The sequence below is a fragment of the Ornithorhynchus anatinus genome, chromosome 1 (genome assembly GCF_004115215.2).
Source record: "Ornithorhynchus anatinus isolate Pmale09 chromosome 1, mOrnAna1.pri.v4, whole genome shotgun sequence".
Classification (NCBI taxonomy): domain Eukaryota; kingdom Metazoa; phylum Chordata; class Mammalia; order Monotremata; family Ornithorhynchidae; genus Ornithorhynchus; species Ornithorhynchus anatinus.
In genome coordinates, this window is record NC_041728.1 from 120,644,209 (window position 1) to 120,671,982 (window position 27,774).

General features: G+C 42.2%; 2 protein-coding genes across 2 annotated transcripts; both read right to left on the reverse strand.

Moving 5' to 3' along the window:
- Positions 1-12,129: 12,129 nt before the first annotated feature.
- LOC100074166 (G-protein coupled receptor 35-like) lies at positions 12,130-15,624 on the reverse strand. Its single transcript, XM_001505766.4, has 2 exons — positions 15,515-15,624; positions 12,130-13,942 (listed from the first exon to the last, which is right to left on the reverse strand). Exons 1-2 carry the CDS (start codon positions 15,527-15,529, stop codon positions 12,980-12,982), a joined length of 978 nt encoding a protein of 325 aa, XP_001505816.2. The 5' UTR covers positions 15,530-15,624; the 3' UTR covers positions 12,130-12,979.
- Positions 15,625-23,250: 7,626 nt separating this feature from the next.
- Positions 23,251-24,973, reverse strand: LOC100074199 (G-protein coupled receptor 35-like). The gene has a single exon (XM_001505794.3). It carries the CDS (start codon positions 24,950-24,952, stop codon positions 23,990-23,992), a length of 963 nt encoding a protein of 320 aa, XP_001505844.1. The 5' UTR covers positions 24,953-24,973; the 3' UTR covers positions 23,251-23,989.
- Positions 24,974-27,774: the final 2,801 nt, after the last annotated feature.

Below are 27,774 nucleotides of genomic sequence, written 5' to 3' on the forward strand. Positions count from 1 at the left end.
TCATTCAGTCCACATATTCAATCTGTCACCAAATCTCATCGGTTCTACCTTCTCAACATCAGTATAATCTACCCTTTCCTTTCAATCCAAACAGCTATCGTGCTGATCCAAGCATTTATCCTAACCCACATTGACTAGTGCATCAGGCTCCTTGCTGACCCTCCCTGCCTCCTGTTTCTCCCCACTTCAGGCCATACTTCACTCTGCTGCTTAGATCATATTTTTATAAAAAATGTTCAGTTCATGATTCCCCATTCCTCAAGAACCTCCAGTGGTTGTCCATTCAGCTCCGCATCAAACAGAAACTCCTCGACATCAGCTTTAAAGCACTCAATCACCTTGCCCCTTATACCTTACCTCTCTGATTTCCTATCACAACTCAGCCCACACACTTCATTCCTCTACTGCCAACTTACTCACTGCACCTCAATCTTGTCTACCTCAGCCCTGATCTATATCAACCATGACCACTCGCCCACATCCTGCCTCTGGCCTGGATTCCCTCCCCATTCATAACCAAAAGAGGATCACTCTCCCCACTTTCAAAGCCTGATTGAAGCCACATCTCCTATAAGAGGCCTTCCCTGACCAATAACCCTCATTTCCTCTTTTCCCACTCCCTTCTGTGTTATCTTGCACTTGGATTTGCACCCTTTATTTATCCTTCCCTCATCCCCATAGCACTTAGGTACATGTTCATAATTTATTTCAATTTGATAATGTCTGTCTCCCCCTCTAGAATTTTAGCTCACTGTGGGCTGGGAACATGTCAACCAACTCTGTTTATTGTACTAACCCATGTGCTTAGTAAAATGCTCTGCACGCAATAAATGCTCAGTGAATGCAATTGATTAATGCTATCATTGATCTTTGGGGACTTCAACATCCATATGGATGTTCTCAACAACCCTTCCGCTGCCCACTTTCTATCACTTTTCAACTCCCCTGACCTGCTCCAACCCACTTCACTCACTCACCAACTTGGACACACACCAAGTTCATCTCATCATCTCTAGTCACTGTACTCTTTTTCTTTCTTTCTTTCTTTCTTTCTTTCTTTCTTTCTTTCTTTCTTTCTTTCTTTCTTTCTTTCTTTCTTTCTTTCTTTCTTTCTTTCTTTCTTTCTTTCTTCTTTCTTTTCTTTCTTTTCTTTCTTTCTTTCTTTCTTTCTTTCTTTCTTTCTTTCTTTCTTTCTTTCTTTCTTTCTTTCTTTCTTTCTTTCTTTCTTTCTTTCTTTTTCTTTCTTTCTTTTCTTTCTTTCTTTCTTTCTTTCTTTCTTTCTTTCTTTCTTTCTTTCTTTCTTTCTTTCTTCTTTCTTTCTTTCTTTCTTTCTTTCTTTCTTTCTTTCTTTCTTTCTCTCTTTCTCTCTTTCTCTCTTCTCTCTTTCTCTCTTTCTCTCTCTCTCTCTCTCTCTCTCTCTCTCTCTCCTTCTCTCTCTCCTTCTCTCTCTCCTTCTCTCTCTCCTTCTCTCTCTCCTTCTCTCTCTCCTTCTCTCTATCTTTCTCTCTCTCTCTCTCTCTTTCTCTCTCCTCTCTTTCTCCTCTCTCTTTCTTTCTTTCTTTCTTTCTTTCTTTCTTTCTTTCTTTCTTTCTTTCTTTCTTTCTTTCTTTCTTTCTTCTTTCTTTCTTTCTTTCTTTCTTTCTTTCTTTCTTTCTTTCTTTCCGTATTTATTGAGTCTGTGCAGAGCACTGTAGTAAGCACTTGTAGAGAAGTAGCGTGGCTCAGTGGAAAGCGCACAGGCTTTGGAGTCAGAGGTCATGAGTTCGAATCCCAGCTCTGCCACTTATCAGCTGTGTGACTGTGGGTAAGTCACTTAACTTCTCTGTGCCTCAGTTACCTCATCTGTAAAATGGGGATTAAGACTGTTAGCCCCACGTGGGACAACCTGATTCCCCTGTGACTACCCCAGTGCTTAGAACAGTGGTCTGCACTTAGTAAGGGCTTAACAAATACCAATATTACAATACAACAATAAACGGACACATTCCCTACCCACAATGAGCTTGTAGCCTAGAGGGAGGGAGACAATCCTGTACAGTCCCTACCTTCACCAACTCTGAAATCCCTCATCTGACCACAACTTTCTTATCTACCTTCTTTCCCACACACCTCCTCCCTTGATTCTATTTACTGCCATTTTTCTTGTCTGTCTCCCCCGATTAGACTGTAAGTCCATCAAAGGGCAGGGACTGTCTCTGTTACCGATTTGTACATTCCAAGCGCTTAGTACAGTGCTCTGCACATAGTAAGTGCTCAATAGATACTATTGAATGAATGAAATCTGTCTTTTTCTGCTACAAGAGACCTCCACTCTTTTGACCTTATCCAATTTTGTCAAGTCATCATGCCCTATTTAGTCTCCAAACCCAAATTACCTTCTCTTGATGTCCAAATTGACCCTCTTAACACCACCCTCTCTACTGAACTCAACTCACTTGCTCCTCTTTGTCGATATCATACCACTAACTCACAACCCTGGGTCATTTCCACAGTTCTCTTCCTTTGCTTTTGTGCACGAGCTGTAGAGCACTCCCTGGAGCAAATCCTGATATAAGGCTGAACTCATTCACCTTAAGTTCACTGTTACATGCTTTGACTCTACACTCTCCTCTGCCCATCAACATTATTTCTCCCTCCTTATTGACTTCCATGCCCATTGCCCTCTCCACTTGTTTCAGACATTATAACTCCCTCCTCAAATTTCCTGTCCCCCTGACTCCCCAGTCTCTTGTCCCTAAAGACTTGGTCATGCATTTTATTGAGATAATTGAAAATTTCAGGCATGATCTCCCTGAACTCTTCTCAGCTCCTCTCCAGTCCCTCCCTCTTCCTGCCCCTTCCTCAACTCTGCCATCTTTCCCAGCTGTATCTCAAGAGGAGATCTCCTACCTTCTCTCAAAACCCACCCCCTCCACCTGCACATCTGATCCCATCCCTTCTTATATCACTTGCCCCCTCTTTTCTTCCATCCTTGACCACCATCTTCGACTGTTCACTCTTCAGGGCTTTTTTCCCCATGGCTTTCAAACATGCTCATGTCTCCCCTATCCTAAACCTCACCCCCTCCCTCTTGACCCCATAGCTCTTTTCAGTTATCACCCCATCTCCCTTGTACAGTTTCTCTCCAAACTTCTTGAGTAAGTTTTCAACACCTGCTGTCTTCAGTTCCTCTCCTCCAATTCTTTCCTTGACCCCCTCCAATCTGGGTTTCACCCCCTTTATTCCACAGAAACTGCCCTTTCAAAAGTAACCAATGATCTTCTTCTTGCCAAATCCAATGGCCTCTACTCCGTCCTAATCCTCCTTGACCTATCAGCTGTCTTTGAACCTTTGGACCACTCCCTTTCTCCTGGAAACATATCCAACCTTGTCTTCACTGACAATGTCTTCTCCTGGTTCTCCTCTTTCCTCTCTGGCCACTCATTCCCTGTCTCTTTATCAGGCTCTTCCTCTGCTTCCCACCCTCTTGCCTCAAGGCTCAGTTCTGGGTCCCCTTCTATTCTCCATCTACACCCACTCCCTTGGAGGACTCATTCACTTCCATAACTTCAACTAACACCTCTATGAAGAAGGTACCCAAATCTATATCTCCATCTCTGACCTCTTTCCCTCTCTGTATTATCACATTTCCACGTGCTCTCAGGACATCTTTACTTGGATCCACTCACACCTCTCACCTTCCCATCCCCTCAAACTTAACATTCCAAAACAGAACTCCTTATCTTCCCACTCAAACCCTGTCCTCTCTCTGACTTTTCTGTCACTGTAGACAGCACCACCATCCTCCCTGACTCACAAGACCATATCCTTGGTGTTATCCTTGACTTATCTCTTTCATTCAGCCCACGTATTTAATCTGTCACCAAATGCTGTTGGTTCAATCTTTGCAACATCGCTAAAAGCTGCCCTTACCTCTCCATCCAAAATGCTGCAACATTAATCCAAGGATTTATCCTTTCCCACCTTGATTAATGCATCAGCTTCCTTGCTTACCTCCCTTCTTCTTGTCTCCCTGCACTTCAGTCCATACTTCACTCTTCTGCCTGGATCATTTTTCTATAGAACTATTCAATCCATGATTTCCCATTCCTCAAGAACCTCCACATCAACCAGAAACCCTTTATGTTGACTTTAAAGCTTTCAATCACAAGGACTCCTCCTACCTTAGCTCACTGCTTTCACACTACAACCCAGTCCATATACTCACTCCTCTAACGCCAACCTACTTACTGCACCTCAATCTCTACCTCACCACCAACCTCATCCACATCTTGCCTCTGCCCTGAAATATCCTCTATATTCGTTTTGAACAGATTCTTCCTCTCCCCTGTTTCAAAGCCTTAAGGCACATCTCCTCCAAGAGGCCTTCCCCTACTAGGCCCTCATTTCCTCTTCTCCCATTCTCTTCTTTCATTCATTCATTCATTCAATAGTATTTATTGAGTGCTTACTATGTTCAGAGCACTGTACTAAAGGCTTGAAATATACAATTGGGCAACAGATAGAGACAATCCCTGCCCAACAACGGGCTCACAGACTAAACAGGGGAGACAGATAACAAAGCGAAACAGAACAAAACAAAACAAGTAGTCTGGCATAAATGTCATCAAGATAAATAGAATCATAGATATATACACATCATTAACAAAATAGAGTAATTCAATAGTATTTATTGAGTGCTTACTATGTGCAGAGCACTGAACTAAGCGCTTGATAAATAATATATACAAATATGCAGTGTTATGAGGAGGGGAAGGGTAGAGGGTGGGAGAAGAGGGAATGGGGAGGAGAGGAGGAGCAGAGGGAAAGGGAGGGCTCAGTCTGGGGAGGCCTCCTGGAGGAGGTGAGCTCTCAGTAGGGCTTACTGTATAGCCCTTTTATTTGGATTTGCACTCTTTATTCACCCTTCCCTCAGCCCCACAGCACTTATGTATCTTTAGGTAATCTGCTTATTTACATTAATGTCTGTCTCCTCTATAAGGAGGGTAAGCTCATTTTGATGGGGGAACATGTCTACTAACTCTGTTTTATTGTACTCTCCCAAGCACTTAGTATAGTGTTCTGCACACAGAGTGAGCTCAGAAAGTATGGTTGATTGGTTGACTGATGCACGGTGGACTGCATGCATGGATGTAAACTACAGTGATCGTGCCCTGAAAGACCCCTCCATCATCTTCCCGGTGCCTGCCTCTTCTCTACTGTGCGTTTGTTGCTCTGCTCCCAGCATGCACCATGGGCCACCTGTGTGGACTTTCTCAGCCCTTAGTAGAGTGTTTTGCACACAGAAAGCATCAAATAAATAGTATTACTCATATTATTACAACTATTATTTCCATGTGCCGACTACTCAGCATATGATCAAATATTCCTGCTATTTTTTTTTTATTTTTTGTTAATGGTATATGTTAAGCACTTATTATATCCCAGACATTGTACTAAGCACTGGGCTAGATACAAAATAATCAAGTTGGACACAGTCCCCGAACATGGGGGTAAGTAGGATTTATCCCCATTTCAAGGTGAGGTAATTGAGGCACAGATAAATTAATAATAATGATGGCATTTGTTAAGTGCTTACTATGTGCCAAGCACTGTTCTAAACTCTGGGGTATATACAAGGTAATCAGGTTGTCTCACATGGGGTTCACAGTCTAAATCCCTATGTTACAGATAGGTAACAGGCACAGAGAAGTGAAGTGACTTGCTCAAGGTTAAACAGCAGGCATGGGGTGGAGTCATATTAGAACCCAGGTCCTCTGACTCCCAAACCAGTGTTTTTTCCATTAGGTCAGGCTGTTTCCGTTTGCAGCTTGTATTTTCAAACTGTGAAGCTTTTGCTTATTCCCCTGAAGATGATAATAGAGAGAACATTTCACCTACCTAAACTGTAGCTAGATTGGCTTCCTGTGAATTCACACCCAGTTTACATCTTGTAGTAGATTTTCCTGCTGCCACTAGCACCTTCAGGCAACTTCATTTTCAATAGACTTAGCATGCCTAGAACACTATGCCAAGGGCTAACAAAGAAAGCTAAACTCGATTCGACTTTTCTGAGTCTTGTTTTCTAGAAATAGATTATGTGTCAGTTTCCTCACCTGCAAAATGGAGTTATCAAAATGGAATCTATTTTCCTTATTGCCTCTGATCTGATTAACTTGTAGCACAATCCCCGGCAAAAGAATATGAATAATGACAACCACGATAACACTGAAAGTAATGGATCTTGGGTTGTTGGAGGCTGTGAGAATAGGGGAGAGGAAGAGCAGGAAGCTGTGGAAGCAGCAACCAGCTTCTCAGACACTGCCCATCACAGGTTGGCTACCTGGAAGAAAATTAGCTCTCAACCTTTTTTTCCCTTTGCTACTTTACATTTTAAAGCTACAGCAATATCAATAATACCATTAATCTGTAAGTACTATTATGTGTGTCCATCATAACATTTGATTGTTGTAGTGGGTCTATTTCACTCAGTGGGTACTCACCACTACCACTATAACAACTATTAATGTTACTGCTATTGCTAATACTATTTCCACTGCTCCTGGAGAAATAGTGTGGCCTGGTGGAAAAAGCATGGACCTGTAAGTCAGATAACGTGGTTCTACTCCTGGCTTTGCCACTTGGCTGCTGTGTGACTTTGGGTAAGTCTCTTAACTTCTCTAGGCCTCTATTCCTTCATCTACAAAATCATGATTCAATACCTGTTTTCCTCCTTCTTAGACTGTGAGCCCCATGTGGGACCTGATGATCTATCCCAGCACTTAGGGCAAGTCACTTAACTTCTCTGTGCCTCAGTTCCCTCTTCTGTAAAATGGGGATTAAGACTGTGAGTCCCTCTGCTCCCCCTCCCACCCTCTGCTCTTCCCCCTCCCCTCCCCTCAGCACTGTGCTCATTTGTATATATTATTACCCTATTTATTTTGTTAACGAGGTGTATATCTCCTTGATTTTATTCATCTTGATGATGCTGTCTGGTTTTGTTTTGTTCAGTTTTATTTTTCTCTCTGTCTCCCCCGTTTAGGCTGTGAGCCCGTCACTGGACAGGGATTGTCTCTATCTGTTGCCAAATTGTACATTCCAAGCGCTTAGTACAGTGCGCTGTACATAGTAAGCGCTCAATAAATATAATTGAATGAATGAATGAACAAATACCATCATTATTATTATTATTACAGTGCTTGACACACTGTAATTGCTTAACAAATATCAGAGTCAATTTTATCATTATTATTTAAAAAGTCATTCAGTCAATGGTATTTATTGAGTAGTTAGCTCTATACTAAGCACTTGGGTGAGTACAGTATAGAGAGTTGGTAGACACATTCCCTGACCATAACTAGCTTACAGTCTTGAGGGAGAAACAGAGACTAATATAAATAAATAATTTATAAATATGTGCACTGGTGTTTTGGGACTAAGGTGAATATCAAATGTCTTTAGGGCACAGATCCATTACTACAACTACTGTTACTAGAGAAGCAGAATGGTATAATGGATAGAGCATGGTCCTGGGAATTAGAAAATCTTGGATTTTAGTCCTGGCTCTGCCACTTGTCTGCTGTGTGACCTCAGGCAAGTCACTTCACTTCTCTGAGCCTCATTTACCTCATCTGTAAAATGGGGATTAAGAATGTGAGCCCCAAGTGGGACAGGGATTGTGTCCAATCCTATTTGCTTGTATCCACCCCAGCTGTTAGTAAAGGGCTTGGCATTTAGTTAGCACTTAAGAAATACCATAATTATTAGTACTTCAGTAAAATGTCTATGACACTTTTTGCCTTTTCTACTTACCCATTCAAAAATTCCCTTTCTGATCATTTGACAACACGTCCTGGTATTCCTTCTTCCAAGTCTTTGCCTTCTCCCCTTTCTGTCCAAGCCTCACCTTTTGGAAATTGGATGTGGAGTGTCAGTACCTCTGGGATAAGGAGGAGGCCTTGGAGCTGGAGAGGAAGGGCTGGGACCTGTTCCCAAAGGCCAGGAAGTATGTGATTGAGATGGTTCCCAGGTTCCCAATCCAACCTGCACATATTCCAAGGAGGTTCCACGGAACTTTGCACCCAGTAAGTGCTCAGTCAATACAATTAATTGATTGATTGACCAAGCATGATACTGCCTGAGTGTGGGGTGGGTCAGGGAGACATAGCTCTGGGGGCAGCAGCAGCATCAGTGGGAGGGAAGTAGAAGAGAGGCTTAGAGTCCCCAACCCCCTGCTCTTGCAGAAGCTTGCAGTGCTCAACACTCTTCTCTCAGCAATGCAAATGTTTTTCCCTTTCCTCCTTCCCTCAATAGTTATCCTCCTTCTGTGTTATTGACTTGTATTTTAGCCATATTTACAGCCCCGCTTCTTTCTTCCAAGCATCACCACCTCCTGCTCTCTTCCCCACCCACAGTCTCCTTTTATTCCTGCTTCTCCTGTTTCCCACATCTGGGCCTGGGAATCAGAAAGATAATGCCGGCTCGACCACATATCTGCTGTGTGACCTGGGGCAAGTCACTTCATTTCTCTGTGCTTCAGTTGCCTCATCTGTAAAATAGGGATTGTTGTTATTGTTATTAATAATAACAATAATAATGATATTTGTTAAGCACTTACTATGGGTCAGGCACTGTTCTAAGCACTGGGGTGGATACAAGCTAATCAGGTTGGACACAGTCCCTGTCCCACATGGGTCTCACAGTCTTACTGCCCATTTTACAGATGAGGGAACTGCCCCATGTGAGACAGGGGCTGTTTCCAACCTGATTGACTTGTACTTATCCCAGCACTTAGAACAGTGCTTGGCACATAGTAAGTACTTAAGTGCCATTATTATTATTATTTTATTACTATTATCCCTCCCATCTGATGCCCACCTCTCCCACCCGACTCCTCTTCCCTCAAAGCTGCGGTCTGGATATGGGTGGGTTAGCCCAGCCTTAAATAACAGTGGGAGTGGAGGAGAGTCCAGTTGACGCTGAAGGAGGTTTAGAGAGTGGAATAATGGGGAAGAACTGAGTGGGAGATGGTGGCCTGGATTTGAATTGCCAGGGTTCCAGTGACCTAGTGGAAAGAGCTGGGGCCTGAAAGTCGGGGACTTAGAATCTCTATCACTTGCTGTGTGATCCTGGCCTTAATTTCTTTGTGCCCCAGTTTCCTCAACTATAAAATGGGGGGTTCAATACCTGTTCAACTTCCCCCTTAGTCTGTGAGCCTTATACAGGACAGGGACTGTGACTAAGGCACATAGTAAGTACTTAGCAAATGTTAGAGTTATTATTTTTATCTGACAGGGGGAATATTGGTCTCGACTCAGGGCAAGGGGGTGCAAAGAGAGAGAATTACCACAGATGTAGGTGGGTGGTTTGAAGACATTTTGAGAGCCTGGGGCAGTGTCTGAGCTCCTTCCTGTATGAAATGGAAGAGTAATTTTTATTTAGCATTTAATCAATCTTATTTATGGAGCACCTACTGTGTGCAGGGCACTAAACTAAGTACTTGGGAGATCACAATAGAGCAGAGTTGGTAAGCAAGTCCCCTGCACAGAATGAGTTTATAGTCTAGAGAGGAGGAGTAAAAGGGAAAGGAGGGGAGAAGTGGGAAGAGAGAAGCAGTGAGAGAAGGAAAGGGAAAAGCTATTGCCAAAAGAGTTCATTTCTGAGCCTACAAATTGACCCCCCCCAGAGATAATTGGGCTTTTTAATAACAATAATAATGATGGTATTTGTTAAACACATACTAAGTGCTAGGCAGTGGATACAAGCAAATTGGGTTGGACACAATCCCGGTCCCACATGGGGCTCAGAGTCTCAGTCCCCATTTTACAGATGAGATAACTGAGGCCCAGAGAACTTGTCACAGCAGACAAGCGGCAGAGTCAAGATTAGAACACATAACCTTCTGATTCCTGGGCCTGTGCTCTATCCCCTGCTCCACATTGCTTCTCTGCAAATACAATGGCATTTGTTAAATGCTTTCTATGTGCCAAGCACTGTTCTAAGGAATGGGGTCAATATACGTTTATTGGGTTGGACACAGTCGCTGTCCCACATGGAGTTCACAGTTTAAGCAGGAAGGAGTAGGATTTAATACCCATTTTACAATTGAGGAATCTGAGGCACAGAGAAATGAAGTGACTTGTCCAAGGTCACAGAGCAAGCAAATGGCAGATCCAGGACTAGAACTCAGGTCCTCTGACTCCCAGGCCTGTGCTCTTTCCACTAGACAACACTGCTTTACCCATTTTCTGTGCCTAGGAATAGGTGAGATTTGTGTCACTTAAAAATGGGGCATTTATGTGTTGCCTCTAAACAGCAAAGCTTTCCAGGGAAATAGGAGAAGATAATGGAATATGAAATGTCTGTCAATCTCACCCATAATGAACTAAAAGATAAGGACCTGGATGCTGTAAAATCTGCCTCTCCCATCCCTGTTGAAGGGGACTCCACCCGCAGGAAGTCCTCTTCCCACTTCGGTTCTCACAGGGTTTATAGATTTACCTTACTTGAAAACTACTTGGGATGAGGATATTCACAATATTGGCAAGTACACCGTAACCTAGACCAAGCACGGGAGCTCTCTGACGGTGATTTCAGAGGCCAAGGATAATAATCATGATGGCATTTGTTAAGCACTTACTATGTGCCAGGCACTGTGCCAAGCCCTAGGCTGGGTACAATCAAATCAAGTTGAATCCAGTCCTTGCTCCACATGGGGCTCACAGTCTCAATCCCTATTTTACAGATGAGGTAAATGAGGACCAGAGAAATGAAGTGACTTGCGCAAGGTCGCACAGCAGACAAGTGGTGAAACTGGGATTAGAACACATGACCTTCTCACCATGACCATGAGAAGCAAGGAGCACCCACGCTTGGCAGTTAGAAGACCCAGGTTCTAATCCTAGCTCTGCCACTTGTTTGAGGTTCATTCATTCATTCATTCAATCATATTTATTGAGCACTTACTGTGTGCACAGCACTGTATTAAGTGCTTGGAATGTACAAATTGGCAACAGATAGAGATAATCTCTGCCGAACAATGGGCTCACAGTCTAAAAGGGGGAGACAGACAACAAAGCAAAACAAGTAGTCAGGCATCAATACCACCAAGATAAATAGAATCATAGATATATGCACATCATTAATAAAATAAATAGAATAATAAATAATAATAATGTTGGTATTTGTTAAGCGCTTAGTATGTGCTGAGCATTGTTCTAAGCGCTAGGGTAGACACAGGGGAATCAGGTTGTCCCACGTGGGGCTCACATTCTTAATCCCCATTTTACAGATGAAGTAACTGAGGCACCGAGAAGTTAAATGACTTGCCCAAAGTCACACAGCTGAGAAGTGGCCGAGCCGGGATTCGAACCCATGACCTCTGACTCCAAAGCCCGTGCTCTTTCCACTGAGCCACGTTATGTACAAGTGCTGTGGGAAGGAGAAGGGGGAAGAGCAGAGGGAGGGAGGGAGTAGGGGGGATGGGGGCAGGAGGAGGGCAGAGGGAAAGGGAGGGCTCAGTCTGGGAAGGCCTCCTGGAGGAGGGGAGCTCTTAGTAAGGCTTTGAAGAGGGGAAGAGAGTAGCTACCTAGGGCAAGCCATTTAGCTTCTCTGTTGCCTCTGTTTTCTCATTTCTATAATGGGGATGCAGAAGGGAAAGGGAATAAGGGAAATGAGGCTTTTGTAGACAGGATTTCAAACTGGCACCTGCTTCCACCAAGCCGGGCCACAGAACGATACCTCTGTCAGTTTCTGGAGGCTGATGCCAGATGGAGATCAAATGGCTACTAGGCTCCAACTTCATCCTCAGGTAAATGGAGTAATTGGATCAGGTCTTCCGTACTCCTCGTACTAATTCTATTGCTTGCTGATCTGACTTTGATTCCTTTTTTCACTTCCGCTGGGCTTACCTAGCTGGCCCCACTCTAACCTTTCAGCAAGGCACTGGCACTCGAACAAATGGCTACTAAAGCTGAAACCAAGCAACAGCCTCCCCACTGTTCCAAATATCATAGGATAAGTAGCCCATCTATCTTTTCATCCCACCTAGCACCTGGAACAATTTGATTATTAAAGAAAAGCATATATAGGGTCGGTACATGTATATTACATATATGCATACATATATGCATGATTGCATATCAACACAACTACACACACACAGAAATCCACAGTTTCAAAGGAGGGGAGGGAGAACCCATTTTAAACAGTGAAAAAAAATCTAAATTAAGTGGGTATTTTTCAATGCATTTGCTTAACAATCTGTGTGTGGCTTGCTTGCTCACCTTACCTTGCTATTTTCAACTAATCTGCTTCTTTGACAGTCTCTGTAAAGAATTCACAGGGAAGCTCTTAGGACCTGTATATTCAGTAGAGGTTGGTGGAGATCAAATACTTTCTGCCCCATATATTGTGAGCTCGATGAGGGACAAGGATTGAGAAGATTATGAATGGGTTATACAGACCTCAGCTCTTAGTACAGTGTTAAATACAATTAATATCACAATTATTATTATTACTTGGACTCAAAATGTGCTTTACTTTAGGAGTGATGGAAAAAAGAAAGGGAAGAAGCATGAATTCCAGTTAGTGAAGTCCATATTAATGAGGTTTTACTGTCTATGTGCCTTAATTTGGCACATCAAATCTCCTGTTTCTCCTGTTTTTTTTCTTTCCATATAACTTAGAAAGCAAGTGTTATACATTCCAGTTAACTTATAATAGAGTTACAACCTATTTATATATACATACAACCTCTTTACAACCTATTTCAACATTATTTTTACCATTTATATTCCATTTTATCTCAGAGTCTGGAGTATTTCCAAAATTTGCATTTTAACTCTGTTAATATTACTGACAAACCTAGGAATCATAGTATGACAAACAAGAATCAACAAGCAAAAAATGGGCATTATGTTCACATTGAACTGAAATGTCCGTCTTCACTGGTGAAATAAAGCTTGAGGGTCTTGTCCTAGCAGGGGGTATTATATTTCCATTAGTGACTGATGGTTGTATATTGTGTATCTTTGTCTGTATTTGCCTTAGTCTTTGAAAATTTAAACAGGGGCCAGATGCCGGACATTTCTTGAAATTCCTTGACGACAAAATAGTAACAAACAGCATCCAAACAGCAGTTGGCATTTGCTATACATGAGGCAAGAGGTAAAAATTTTTTAATTCTTAGTACATTTGGCATTCTTTTTTCGTTTAACACAAACTGAATGAGCAGTGCAACATGTAGTGGCAGAAAGCAGATTATAAATACAATCAGATTTGCAGAAACTATATAAATTGCTTTCTGGATTATTTTTTCTTCATGTGTATCTGTTTTCTTCTTCATCCTAAGGCTTCGGATGGTTTCTATTGAACAGAAAGTCAAAATGACTAATGGGATGAAAAACATAAGTAAGGAAAAAAACACCGTCTTTGAGTTATCTTCTTTTTGGGTTTGAAAACAAAATCCTCCCTCGTAGATTTGCAAATTCACCCGAATTGACACAATAATGATCACCATGGTCCAAAGAAGTGCACAGGATACAGCTGCTTTTTGGGGTGACCTTAGACTCCTTGCTTTCAGGGGATATCTGATGCCTATGTAGCGATCGACAGAGATCAGGGTGACGAGGCACATGCTCATGTATTTGTTTATGAGATATATGCTTTGAGTTACTTGGCAAAATAAGTCATCTGTTAAGGGGTGGAGGATCCTCATTCTTGACACAACCAGAGGAAAGGTGAAGAGGAGAAAGACATCTGCCACTGCCAGGTTGATCATGTACACTCTAGTTTCAGTCAGCGTTTTCATCTTGTAGCCGAAGACCCATAAGGCGAAACCGTTGAATAAGAGTCCCAGAATGAAAAACATGCCATACATACAGTTGAAAATGATCCTTGACTGTTCGCTCAAAGAGTCATTGCCCTGGGTGCTGTTGTTGAAAGTCATGTTGACAGTCCTTTGCTACATGAAAGAATAGTACCACGATATGAAATTGAGCAAGATAGCAGGAAACGTTAAAACCAATCAGTCCTCCAGATCCGTTTTCTTATTTCCAGCAGCGTTCTTTGACACAGCCAGAGGCAGCCTAAGCACAAAACGCAACCCCAAATGTGACAGAGATAGAAAAGACTAGATTTGCCCAGGGACAGTTTGGTTCCTGAAGTGTACTGCAACCTTTCTATCTGGGCTGGTTTCAATACGGTCCTGCCTGAAGGTGGGCAGGGAGACGGTTAGTGAAGTGAGATAAACTCAGTATTAACTAAGAGGACCCTTCCAGCCACAGAAGTCAAAGATTGGAAATATCTTAACTTTCATCCGCTTCAGTCTCGAGGATGGGGGAGATACTAACAAGGTATACTACAGGCACATTCTTGGAGATAGGCCGGGGAAATTGAAATTCTAATTAAAAGCAATTGCAACTCCCACAGGAGCCTCCATAGGTGGTGGGAAAAGAGAAATGTCTTCTCAAAGCTCATTCATTCTAGGAAATATTTCTTAGGTATGGAAGCATTCCTAAAGGTTTCTGGGGTGGGAATTGATGATGATGGACATACAAGCCTCCCCTCCCTGGATTTTTAACTTGTCTTTTGTCCTGACCTTCTAAGACCACCTTTGGACCTCATCCATCTAATTCATAATATTCAACTTCTGGCAATAACTAAGCCCAACACTGCTCTTAAAGGTATTCTGAGCAATGTTAGTACCTAGTAAGTGATGAAGAATGAAACTAGAGAGACATGGCTGAAGATCAGAAGCAATTACAGTTATAAAAAGAATTAAGTTAGTGCTTTAGGTTATAAGTTAAAATCTTGGAGGAGTCATGAATGGTCGAGTACCAGTAGTGGTTATTTTAGTTAGCTGTAAATATTTGGGGGGAACATATATGAATATCATAGATTGGCATGAAGAAACAACAAGGTACCCAGTGCTTAGCAGAATGCTTGGCACATAGTAAAAACTTTATAAACTTCATCATCATTATTACTAAAGTTCAGAGCCTTAATTCACTGTCTAATTTGGAAGACAAGGTACTGATGAGGCTAGTGATACACTGAACACTCTCACAAGTGCATAGTACAGTGCTTTGCACACAGTAAGCACTCAATAAATATGATTGAATGAATGAATGAAGACAAGTAGCACAGACTCAAGTAACACATTTGCTTTACAAAAGATCTACAACCATCTTACCCATTTGGGTAAAAATAAAAATCGCAAAAAGACATTGTGATCTGATACATAAAATTCTAATGAAATTCACAAATTTTGAAAAACACCTGACAAGTACATAAAGAAAGAGAGAGAGAGAGACGAAACCTCAAAAAGGAAAACCAAGTCACCTACATTGCAGCACTAAAAGAAAAGATTGTTTCCACACGGCCAGCTGACTAATTCAATTACATTTTCTCTAAGCCAACCAAGAAGCTTCCTCTTTCAAGTCAATCTCCTTTATTTTTTCTAACAAAAGTGACACAAAAGTTAAAAGCAAAAGGACAGAGAGAACGGTGATGAGAAATCTGATAGAAAAAATACCTGCTGTCTTGTCATCCACAAAACAGTAGTCAGTTTGTTGCTCCTTTAGGAAGAGATGCTTCAGGGCCACCGTGTCTAGTTTCTGGTTTTGTTCCGAATGAAGTCACAGCACACAGATTCTGGTACTTCTTCTTTCATCTGCCCCGCCTAGTGGCAAATTTTCCAACGGGCAGTAAAATAGGAGAAACTTAGTGCCCCCTACTGTTTTTCTCCTAATACTCTGCTTCTTGTGTGCTCTGGAGTTAGGAATTTCATCAGATTTTCTGCTCTACAGATTCCCCCTAAGATTCAAGGGCCTCAGTCACCGCATCTGTAAAATGAGAATTGAGACTGTGAGCCCTATGTGGGTCAGGGATTGTGTCCAGCCTGGTTAGCTTATGTCTACCCCAGCTCTTAGAACAGTGCTTGACACATACAGGCACTTAAATGACATCATCATCATCATCATCATCATCATCCCCATGCAGTCTATCAGCCTTCTCAGATCTTATGGGGACCAGCTGCTCAGTCCTCAGGGGGACATTGCTGAGCCTCAGGAGCCTGGGAGAAGATGACTGGGGAAGCAGTGTGGCTCAGTGGAAAGAGCCTGGGCTTCGGAGTCAGAGGTCATGGGTTCCACTCCCGGCTCTGCCGCTTGTCAGCTGTGTGACTTTGGGCAAGTCACTTAACTTCTCTGTGCCTCAGTTCCCTCATCTGTAAAATGGGGATTAACTGTGAGCCTCACGTGGGGCGACCTGATTACCCTGTATCTCCCCCAGCGCTTAGAACAGTGCTCTGCACATAGTAAGCGCTTAACAATAACAACATTATTATTATTATTATTATGACTGATAACAGACCTGTGGCAATTATCTTGTTGTTCTGGCCAGTTCCTCAGGGGAGGAAATAGGAGGCATGTTTCAAATGCATATGCCTATTTGCTTCCTCCCCTCACCACTTCTTCCACCCAGGAGAGGGGAAACCCACTTAATAATAATATTGATGCTATTTGTTAAGTGCTTACTATGCATTAAGCACTATTCTAAGTACTGGGATAGATACAAGATCATCATGTTGGTTACAGTTCTACATAGGGTTCACAGCCTTAATCCCCATTTTACAGATGAATTAATGGAGGCACAGAGAAGTGAAGTAACTTGCCCACAAGATTAGAACACAGGTCCTCCAACTTCCAGGCCTGTGCTCTTTCTTCTGGGCCACATTGTTTCCTAAAGTGGTAGGGGCATTCTAAATGGTAGGAGCAACAGGTGCTGTATCCCAATTTTACATACGAGGAAACTGAGACACAGAGAGGTTAAGCATTTATCCAAGACCAAACAGCAGTTCAGGAGAAAGGTTCATAAGTTACCTTGTAATTGTAGTGCAGTTCAGTGTGCTTAATGAGGTTCAGAGGTGGTGGTGGAGCCGACAAGCAGGGGAGCCGGCATTAGAACCCACTTCCTTCTGACTCCCAGGCCCATGTTCTTATCCACTAGGCCATAGTGCTTCCACTTCTCTCTGCTCCAGTTCTTATTCTTCACTTCAAGTAGGCAAATGCCTGCATCAAGCAGCGAATCCCTCCCCAGGGGGCTAAGATTTTCAGAAACCTTCTCTGAACCAACAATCATTGTTATTTATTGAACCTTTTTGAATGTAGAGCACCATACTAAGCACTTGGGAGAGTACAGTAGAGTAAGTAGACACATCCCTGGCCTCAGTAGCTTTCAATCTCATGGGGAAGATAGACATTAAAATATGATACAGGTAGTATAACAATGCGGACATCAGTGCTGTGTGTGTATGTGGCGGGTTGTGTGGATGGGGTGGCAACGGGTGGGGGAGGGTGCAGGTTCTGATTTTTCCTCAACCCCATAGGCTCACAGAGATGTTGTAAAGAGAATCAATGGTGTGACAGCTATACTGACAACTCACAGGTATCACTGTTCCATTTTCAAGTTTGCTTCTAGCAGGCTCCTGCACTGCCTCTGGAAGGTCGCCTTAGAGTTATTGTAGTGTGTGCCCTGAGTAATCTTAGCCAATCATATTGCCTCCTCCCCCACCCCAGTACCCATGGCAGAATCAGCTCAGCCTCCACAAGTGCTCAGTACAGTGCTCTGCACATAATAAATGTTCAATAAATACCATCGATTGATACATGCTATTATTAGATGTGGAGCACCATGCTAAGATACCCTGAGTGAGGAACAATATCCCTCCTTCAAACCAGGCACTGGAGAGAAATAAAGGAATCTGGGTGGAATCTGAAAGAACTGCTTCAATACTTGGAAGAATTATGAAACTCAGCTTCACCATGTGTGCCATCAGTATTTTAAGCAGAGGCACAATTGAAAACGATGCAAAACAGGACATTCCAACGAGATTTAAAGCCATAAATTATGAATTAAACCATAGAACTTCCAAGAGGGTCATCAACTTCCTCTGCTCTGGCTTCCTTTCCCATCAACTTCATCAAAGGAGTAGGGCTCACCCATGTGTAGCCCACTCTGAAAGAGTTTTTCATTCATCCAGCAACAACAGGGAAAAAAGGGAGAGAGAATGGAACTCCTTCCACCTTTATCAAAACCAGTCAAATGCTTGGCTCCGCCCAGGATCACACTTTAAAAAACAGTTGTGACCTAGCAGAAATAGCACAGGTCTGGGGATTAGAGGGTTCTACTCCCAGCTATGCCACTTGTCTGCTGCATTACCTTGGGAAGGCCCTTAACTTCTCTGGGCCTCAGTTTCCTCATCTGTAATATAGGGATTGAATATCTGATCTCCCTCCTACTTAAGACTGTATACACTGCATGGAACAGGAACTGTGCCTCACCTGATTAATCATACTTGAATAATCATATGAGAAGCAGCGTGGCTCAGTGGAAAGAGCCCAGGCTTGGGAGTCAGGGGTCATGGGTTCGAATCCCTGCTCCACCACTTGCCAGCTGTGTGACTTTGGACAAGTCACTTAACTTCTCTGGGCCTCAGTTCCCTCATCTGTAAAATGGGGATTAAAAACTGTGACCCCCATGTGGGACAACCTGATCGCCTTGTATCCCCCCAGTGCTTAGAACAGTGCTTTGCACAAAGGAAGAGCTTAACAAATATCACCATTATTATATCATCCCCTTCCCACAGAACAGCACGTGACATATTGTAAATGCTTAAAAATATATTGATAAAACAATAATTATATTTATTATGTATTATTAAATTTTAAGCAATATCAATATAATTCAATATAATATCAATATAACTTTAATAAGAATATGTAAATAGAATACAATGTAAAATAAAACATAAGCACTTATAATAATTATTATGGTTATTATATTTTAAGCACTTAGAATGTGTCAAGCACTGTTCTAAGGCTGAGGTAAATAAAATTATTATCATAAATAATGATAATATGATAATAATAATAACAATACTTGTGAGATCTAATGTTAAATCCCTTTACTTCCTAGGAAATGTAATTTCCTTGCCCGACCTTTACCATTCAATGTCTTTTGGGTAACCAAAGACTGACTATATCATAGTCCAGGGGTTAGAACAGTGCTTGGCACAGAGTAAGCATTGAACAAATACCATCATCATCATCATCATCATCATCACTGCAAACACCTACACTGAGTCAATTATTCTGGATTGATCACAAACACTGAACCCTAAGGACATCCTGATGAGTTGACAGTCCACCACCACCTCTGAAAACCTCAAGAACCACACTGTACTGCACTTCCATTACAGGGTAATTTATGAGTCTTGTTCCTGAACTCTGTTTGATCTTGGCTAAATTTCTTAACCTCTCTGTGTCTTGGTTTCCTCATATGTAAAATTGGGATATGGCACCTGTTGCTGCTACCACTTAGAATGCCCCTATCACTTTGGGAAGCAGTGTTGCCTAGTGGAAAGAGCACAGGCCTGGGAGATGGAGGACCTGGATTATAATCCCCCAGCTCCACCACTTAACTGCTGTGTGATTTGGTCAAGTCACTTAACTTCTCTGTACCTCAGTTACCTCATCTGCAAAATGGGGACTAATACTTTGAGCCCCATGTGGGACAGAGACAGTGTCCAACCTGATTAGCTGGCATCTATCCCAGTGCTTAGTACAGTGCCTGACAAATAGTAAGCACTTAAAACATACCATAATAGATAAATATAAAAATGTGAGCCTTTTATGAAACAGGGTTGGGTTCCAATCTGATTTTTAAAAAAATCTACTTAATGCTTAAAGGCTCAATGTTTAACACCTAATAAAAGTTTAGCAATTAGCAATGTGATTTCTTGGAAAGAGTATGGGCCTGGGAGTCATGAAAGCCAGGTTCTAATTCCAGACCCATCTCTGGCCTGCTGTGTGACTTTGGGCAAGTCACTGTCTATGTCTCAGTTTCCTCCTCTGAAAATGGGGATACAATTCCTCTTTGGTTGCAAGCCCCATGTGGAACAGGAACTGAGTCTGCTGTGATAATTTTCTATTTACCCCAGTCCTTTTTCAATGCTTTGACCCAGAGTAAGTACTTAATAAATGCCACAATTAGCTAATGCATTCTGGAGAACAGCATGCTCTAAGACACTGGAGCAAGAAAGACTTAAATATATTATTCTTATAACAACAAAGTGTAATCAAGGATATAGCCAAACATAAAAGTTATCTTTAAAAGGAAAGTGAAAAATGAAAACTATACGTGCATGAGACAGGAGTGGCAAATGGTAATAATGCATTTAGTACTGATTGATGTTAAGGAGCCTCTTTTTTTTATTTCTTCCCCTCCCTATCCATCTCCCAGGATCTCTTTTATACCTCACAAGCTTTATTCTTCACAAAATCTCTTCTGCTCGTCTTTTTCCTGTTCCTCTTTTCCTTTAATCTACCTTCTTATCTTCAACTTTGTCTCTTTTTTCTTCAGTCCCTTGCCTAGTTTCTTTTTTCCCTTTCCAATCTCCAAGTTCTCCTCTTTATGGATATCTTCTCTTATCTTCTTGCCCTTTCTCCTCCTCTGTCTAATTTCTCTCCAACTCCTCCACCACTAATATTTGTTTCTACTTGACATTCTCTAAATCTAACAATCTGACTGTCCCTTTCCTGTCTTCTCATCCTCCCACACTTAGCATAGTTCTCAAATCTCTCCTAAGACAAATCCTCTTTGTTCTCAATCCTTTTTCCCCCACCACTCTTTCTCTTCCTACCTTCTCCCTTACTAATTTCTTAGAATGTATGTACAAAAGAACATAAGCAATGGCATTACAGGGTCAGATCCATCTAGCCAGTACCATTTTTCCTATCATGGATACGGTAATAGCCATGATTCCAATAATGAATGGTGGAGCTATTTGATGTTAGTACTCCTCGACATCAATCCTAATGGCTATGGCTTGACGAACTAATCTCCCTAACTTTCCCTCTAGTAATCTATACTGGACTTGTAGTCTAAGAATTCATCCAAACCCCTCTTGAACCTCTTGAGATTTTCTTTCTGTAAAATTTTCTTGGTACAAAATTCCACTTACTTGCCATTCCCTGACCTCATGATAATAATAACGTATTTGTTAAGCGCTTACCATGTGCAGAGCACTGTTCTAAGTGCTGGGGTAGATACAGGGTAGTCAGGTTGTCCCGCGTGAGGCTCACCATCTTAATCCCCGTTTTACAGATGAAGTAACTGAGGCACAGAGAAGTGAAGTGACTTGCCCACAGTCACACAGCTGACAAGTGGCAGAGCCAGGATTCGAACCCATAACCTCTGACTCCCAAACCCATGCTCTTTCCATTGAGCCATGCTGCTTCTCCCTTTTCTCCCTTATCCACTTGGTACCTTGAGCTTTTCTTTTTAATTTTAGGTTAGGTACTACTTCTTTGGCAGCTTTGGGTGCCCCCGGTCTCTGGCTACAGATTAAATACCATAATTATTATTACTATCATCTTTGGTTCCCTATTCAACAAGGCCCTATGCTAGTCTGCCCTCTTCTGGTCCATTTCCAACTTGAAAACATTGGAACCATGGTATAGTACACTACTTCTTTCTGATCAGATCTTGGAATTACTAACATTAATTGTAAGATTTGTTAATCTTTTACTGTGTGCTAAAGACTGTGATAGATACAAGATAGGTTGGGATATAGTCCCTATCCCAAATGGGGCTCATAGTTCAAGTAGGAGGGAAAAAGTATACTTCACCCCCAGTTCACAGACAAAGAAGCTTAGGTGCACAGAGAAGTGAAGTGACTTACCCAAGGTCACACACTTTTATAGATCAACAAAGTCATCTGGCACAATTCATTTTACATAGATTGATATTGGCATTCATTTTGGTATTTGTTAAGTGCTTACTGTGTGCCAGGCACTGTACTAAGTGCCGGGATGAGTATAAGTAAATCAGTTTGGACACAGTCCCTGTCTCCCATGTGGTGCTCACAGTCTCAATCCCCATTTTACAGATGAGATAAATGAGAAGTTAAGTGACTTTCCCTAGGTCACCCAACAGACAAGTGGCAGAGCCATGATTAGAACCCATGACCTTCTGACTGCCTGGGCTCTACCCACTACCCCATGCTGCTGCTCTGCATTTACCCCACACCTAGAATTTCTGAAGTTGAGCTGATAATTGTAAATTCCATCTCTTTTCTATCTATATTTTTGAAGTACTCCATTTGCCCTCACAGCTGGCACAGTAGTAGCTGAGGTAATTATAGCAGAGAAGCAGTGGGGCTCAGTGGAGAGAGCACGGGCTAAGGAATCAGAGGTCACAGGTTCTAATTCCGGCTCTGCCACTTGTCAGCTGTGTACTTTGGGCAAATCAATTAACTCCTTGGTGCCTAAATTACCTCATCTGTAAAATGGAGATTAAGACTGGGAGCCTCATTAAGACTGCTTACCCTGTATCTACCCCAGAACTTAGAACAGTGCTCGGCACATAGTAAGCACTTAACAAATACCAACATTAGTAGCAGCAAGATCAATGAATCATATTTATTGAGCACTTACTGTGTACAGAACACTGAACTATGTGCTTGGGAAAATACAACAGAGTTGGTAGGCACATTCCCTGCTCATAATGAGCTTACACTCTACAGGGGAGTATTTACTAAGCACTTTTTTATGATATTTGTTAAGTGCTTACAATATGTTAAACACTATTCTAAGTGCTGGGATAGGTACAAGTTAATTAGGTTGGACACAGTCCCTGTCTCACATGGAATTCACAGTATAAGTAGGAGGGTAAAGCTTTGTACAAAGCACTGGGAAGTACAAGGGTGGGAATGAGGCAAGGCCTCACATGAGACAGGGACTGTATCTAATCCGAACTGCTTGTATCCACCCCAGAGCTTAGTGCAGTGCCTGGCACATAGTTAAGGATTTAACAAATACCATAATAATAGTTATTATAATTATGTTCCAATTATACTGTGAGCACCATATGGGACAGAGGCTGTGTCCAACCTTATTATCTTGTATCTATCCCAGTGCTTAGGACAGTGCTTGCTTAGGACAGTGCTTGACACATAGTAAGCACTTAACAAATACCAAAATACTTTAAAAGGAGAGAGAGAGAGAGAGGACTATTGATAGATGCATATGGAAGGGATTCCCCCTTTTACACTGTGAGCCCATTGTTGGGCAGGGATTGTCTCTATCTGTTGCCAAATTGTACATTCCAAGCACTTAGTACAGTTCTCTGCACACAGTAAGTGCTCAATAAATATGATTAAATGAATGAAACAATAAAAAAAATTAAAAGAACATAAACCATGGGCAAATATCTACAAAATAAAAACAAACAAAACAAGACAACAACAACAAAAGCAGTTGGATACAGGGTGCAGGTACATCACAGCTCAGAATTCACAATCCACAGCCTCAACCACAATGACTTCCACCGCAGCAGTGGTGGACGTGGATTTCCATTGCTTCTGACCTTCCTGCCGTGATGGTGCAAGGTAGGTTGGGATAACCAGTCCAAGATGACCATGCCATGATGATGAAACCGCCGGTGGGAAGGGAGGGAGAAGTGGCACTGCCCTATTTGTTGAGATGATGCCAGGCAGAGTGGGGTGTAGTTGTCCTCTTGAGGACCAGCGGAGGCCAAAAGAGGAGAAAAGTTTGAAGAGCGGACTCGTCAAAGTTCAGTGAGTCTTTCCCTTAAACAGTCCTTCCAAAAATCAACCCCAGGAGACTTTGGTTCCAAAATTCCACAATTACCTGGGTTCACTCCTCAAAGGCTTGGCCAGTCACAGGAAGGGATAGGTCCCAGAAACATTAGCCATTCAAATCAGCAGTCTTGAGGCACCACTCTCCTTGGTTGCTTTGTTCACCCCTCTTCCTGGCTCTGTTTGATCTACCCAATCTTCCTCCAGACGTCCTTGAAAATAATGGCATTCTTGAGATTCAAAAATATACCCCAACCTCCATGATTAGGACATGCACTCAGGTACCCTTCAGATTTTAATCCATTCAGCTTTCCCTTTGAAACCTTAAATTTTTTTCTAGTTTAAATGTTAGTATGCGTGTAGACTCTGGGACTGTCTCTCAAGCACATCTATTTCTGTCTCAAGTGAAGGTTGGCATAATTTGTGTCTTGGTTTTCCCTTGGTCTGTAGGAATTTGGGAATGACCGCGGCAGAAGCTTCCTGAAATTCCTTGGCAACAAAATAATAGCCAACTGCATCAAAGCAACAGTTGGAATTAGCGATGCGTGAAGCCACTCTTATAAATGCTGTAACACCTTCCTGGACAGGACAAGAGGCGTCTACTGAATCTACAACAAGTTTAAGGAGCAGTGCAACATGTAGTGGCAGGAAACAGACAATAAATACAATGAGATTGGCCAAAACTATTCCAAGAGCTTTCTGGACTCCTTTTTCTTCAGAGATAGCCATTTTCTTTTTCTTGATAAGGCTGATGATTACTTGTATTGAACAAAAACTCAGGATTATCAATAGGATGAAAAATTCTAGCAAGGAAAATAATGTTGATTCAAAATTCCTTGTGCTGCTTTTTCCAAAACAAAAGTTGTCCCCTGTCACTGCAGATACAGATATAGAACCAATTACGATGATCCAAAGGATTCCACAGATGAGAACCGCCTTCTTTGGAGACCTCCAGCTTTTGGCTTTCAAAGGATACTTGATTGCAATATAGCGATCAACTGCGATCACTGTGATTGAACATATGCTCATGTGGGTGTTTATTAGGTATATGCTCTGAATGATTTTGCAGAAAATAGTACCATCATCTTCCTGGTGAAAGGTGGGGAGGATAAAAGGAAAACTTACAAGAAGGCTATAGTCTGCCACAATTAAATTAATCATGTACACCCTTGTTTCAGTCCACTTTTTCATCTTGTAGCAGAAGACCCACACGGCGAGACTATTGAATATTATTCCTAGAAATAAAATTGTGCCCATGGAAACTACTGTGGCAATTCTACTTGAATTTGTGGTCTCGAAGTTGCAGTTCATTGAGAAATTCACTGTAGTGGAGTTTTTCTGTATAAAAGAACAGTTACAATAAGGAAAGAGAAAAAATTTTAGTCAGCTTGTCCTCCAAAGCTATTCACACAACTATATTTGGTTTTGATATGAATCAGTGGTTTATACTAAGTGCTTACTAAGTGCAAATTACTGTATTTAGCACTTGGGAGAAGGAAATACAGTAGAGTGTTAGGCATGATCCTTATCGTCAAGGAGCTTTTGGTCTACTGGGAGGGGCAGAGACTAAAATAAATTACAGATGGGGGAACAACAGAATATAACGATAATAATAATAATAATGGTATTTGCTAATCACTTACTATGTGTCAAGAACTGTTCAAAGCACTGGGATAGATACAAGGTTACCATGTTGTCCTACATGGGGCTCACAGTATTAATCCCTATTTTACAGATGAGGTAACTGAGGCACAGATAAATTAAGTGATTTACCCAAGGTCACACAGTTGACAAGTAGCAGAGATGGGATTAGAACCCATGGAGCCAGGATTAGAACCCACGACCTCTGACTCCCAAGCCCATGCTCTTTCCACTAAGACATGCTGCTTCTAAGGATATATGCATAAGTGATGTGAGGATGGGGATGGAATGAGTATTTTAGTGTTTGGGGTACAGACCTAAGTGCATAGACAATGGAGAAGGGAGGGAAAACAGGGTAGGGAAATTGGAGGTTAATCAGAAAACGTTCTCTGTATTATCTATGCACCCGGTTTTGTACCCTTTAAGCACTTTACTACTCACTCCAGTCATGCAGCACTTAGGTACACATCTTTACTCTCTACTATTTCTTTTGTCTATAATTTATTTCAATGTCTATTTCCCCATGAAAATCCTAGACTCCCTGTGGACAGGGCTGATGTCTACCAACACCATGGTATTATGCTATCCCAAGAGCTTGAATGCTCTGCACATGGTAAGTTCTCAATGAATTGATTGATTGATATGATTGTAGTAGGGTTTTGAAGATGGGAAATGATCCTACTCTCTTTTGTCTTCTGACTTACAGTTGCACTGGGCAGAATGTGTCCATAAATATTGCCACTTCTTTGTACAGACCAGTTTCCAAATTCTTCTTTCATATTCACTGTGTTCCTCTTACCAAGGGTTTGGTGGACTCTGGCCGACTCCCCTCTGGCCCCCTCCAGTCATCTTATTTGCACTGAATTCATAGCCTCTAGCAGCCCAGCCCTGAGAGTCTAATTTCACACAGAATTCAGATGGTCTATGCTACTCATTGCCTCTCCTGGAGTGGTGCACGGAAGCTAAGCACGTTGCTAATCTATGACTACTACAGTAAATAAGAACTTTTGGGAAACCCAAGTTATTATGGTTCCCTAATTAAAACCCTGCTTTATGAGCAGCTTTCCTCTGACTGGTTCCTATGGACAGGATCTGTTTGGTGGGCAAACCTTTTGGTTGAGAGTTTAGCACCATTTAATTGGTGGGAAAATCTGCCAGGTGAGTGCTCTGTGTCTTTGAAATTGGAGGTGGAGGTGTGAGCAATTTGAAAGCGTTGGGGTAATATCTACCCCTTACGGCTGTGGTGGCACAGTCTCTGGGGAGCCTATGGCAAAATCAGAAACCATGGAGGTGGGTTGGGGACGATTATAAATTTTGGATGCAACTGGAAGGGTGTCTGAGCCAAGTCACGTTCACTGATGTTTGTCTCAGACTGGAGCCTGGCTCTGTCTCCAGTCATGTACGTGTAGGAAATGTAGGAGTGGGTCCAGATTTTGGTGGGGAGTTGCCCTGTGGAGGAGCAGAGAAGTGAATCTTCCAGGAGATGCTGAACACTAGATTGCCTGCCTCTGAAATGGCAGTCATAGGAGTCCCACTCTGCCTCTTCCCCCTTCTCTGGCCCCTCTCTACTAGCAGTGCCAAAACCGAGACAGTGCACTTGAGAAAGGGTATTGTCATTTTGATAAACCAACTTGAATATGGTGTTATTTGAGGAATTCTCCAAACCGGAGATTCACTGTCCCTAAAGTCATATTGGCTTTGTGGCACTTTCTAGGATAATCTCTAGCATGTCAGACTTTTTCAGTGGCTTCTGACTGCTCCACAGATCTGATCCAAAATCAGCTCAGAGCTCTTTATCACAGGTGCTCTGGGTCTCTTAGGCTGTGTTGACTCTAGCCAGCTATTCTATTTTTTCCTATTTTGGGGGATTCGCCCAACTCTTGACACCTGCACCGCTCAGTCTGAACCATCTCTCTCACCCAATTTTACAAACTACTCATCTTCCTTTCTTCATTCAAATGGTGTTTCTATTTTTGGTTGGTAGCTATAACTCTTACTAAGTAGCTGCCTGCAAGAACATGTGAAAACCTAGGAGTCCAAGGAATCTGGGCCCTTGGGCAGCCCTGGGTTACCCCAAAGCTGGACCCCAGACTCAGATGACAACCACCTGAGACCGTGTGTTGTTGGATAAGGGCATCACTGAAGTAGGTTATCAAAAGCCCTACTTAAGAGAGATTACTCACCCTCACTCCTCTCTAATCTCCACTGTAGCTGAAATGGATCCTTGAGCTCAAGAGGTGAGAGTTTGGGGAATGGCTATCAATATACCTGCCAATCAATCACTCAGTGGCATTTATTGAGCTTTTACTGCATGCAGAACACTGTATTAAGCAATGAGGGAGGACAGACCAATAGAGCTGGTAAGCATGATTCTTGCTCTAAGGAGCATACAGTCTAGTAGAGGAGAAGGTCACTAACGTAAATCGCAGATAGGGCAAGCAGCAGAGTATAAAAATGTCCACTTAAGTTATGTGGGGCCAAGGGTGGAATGA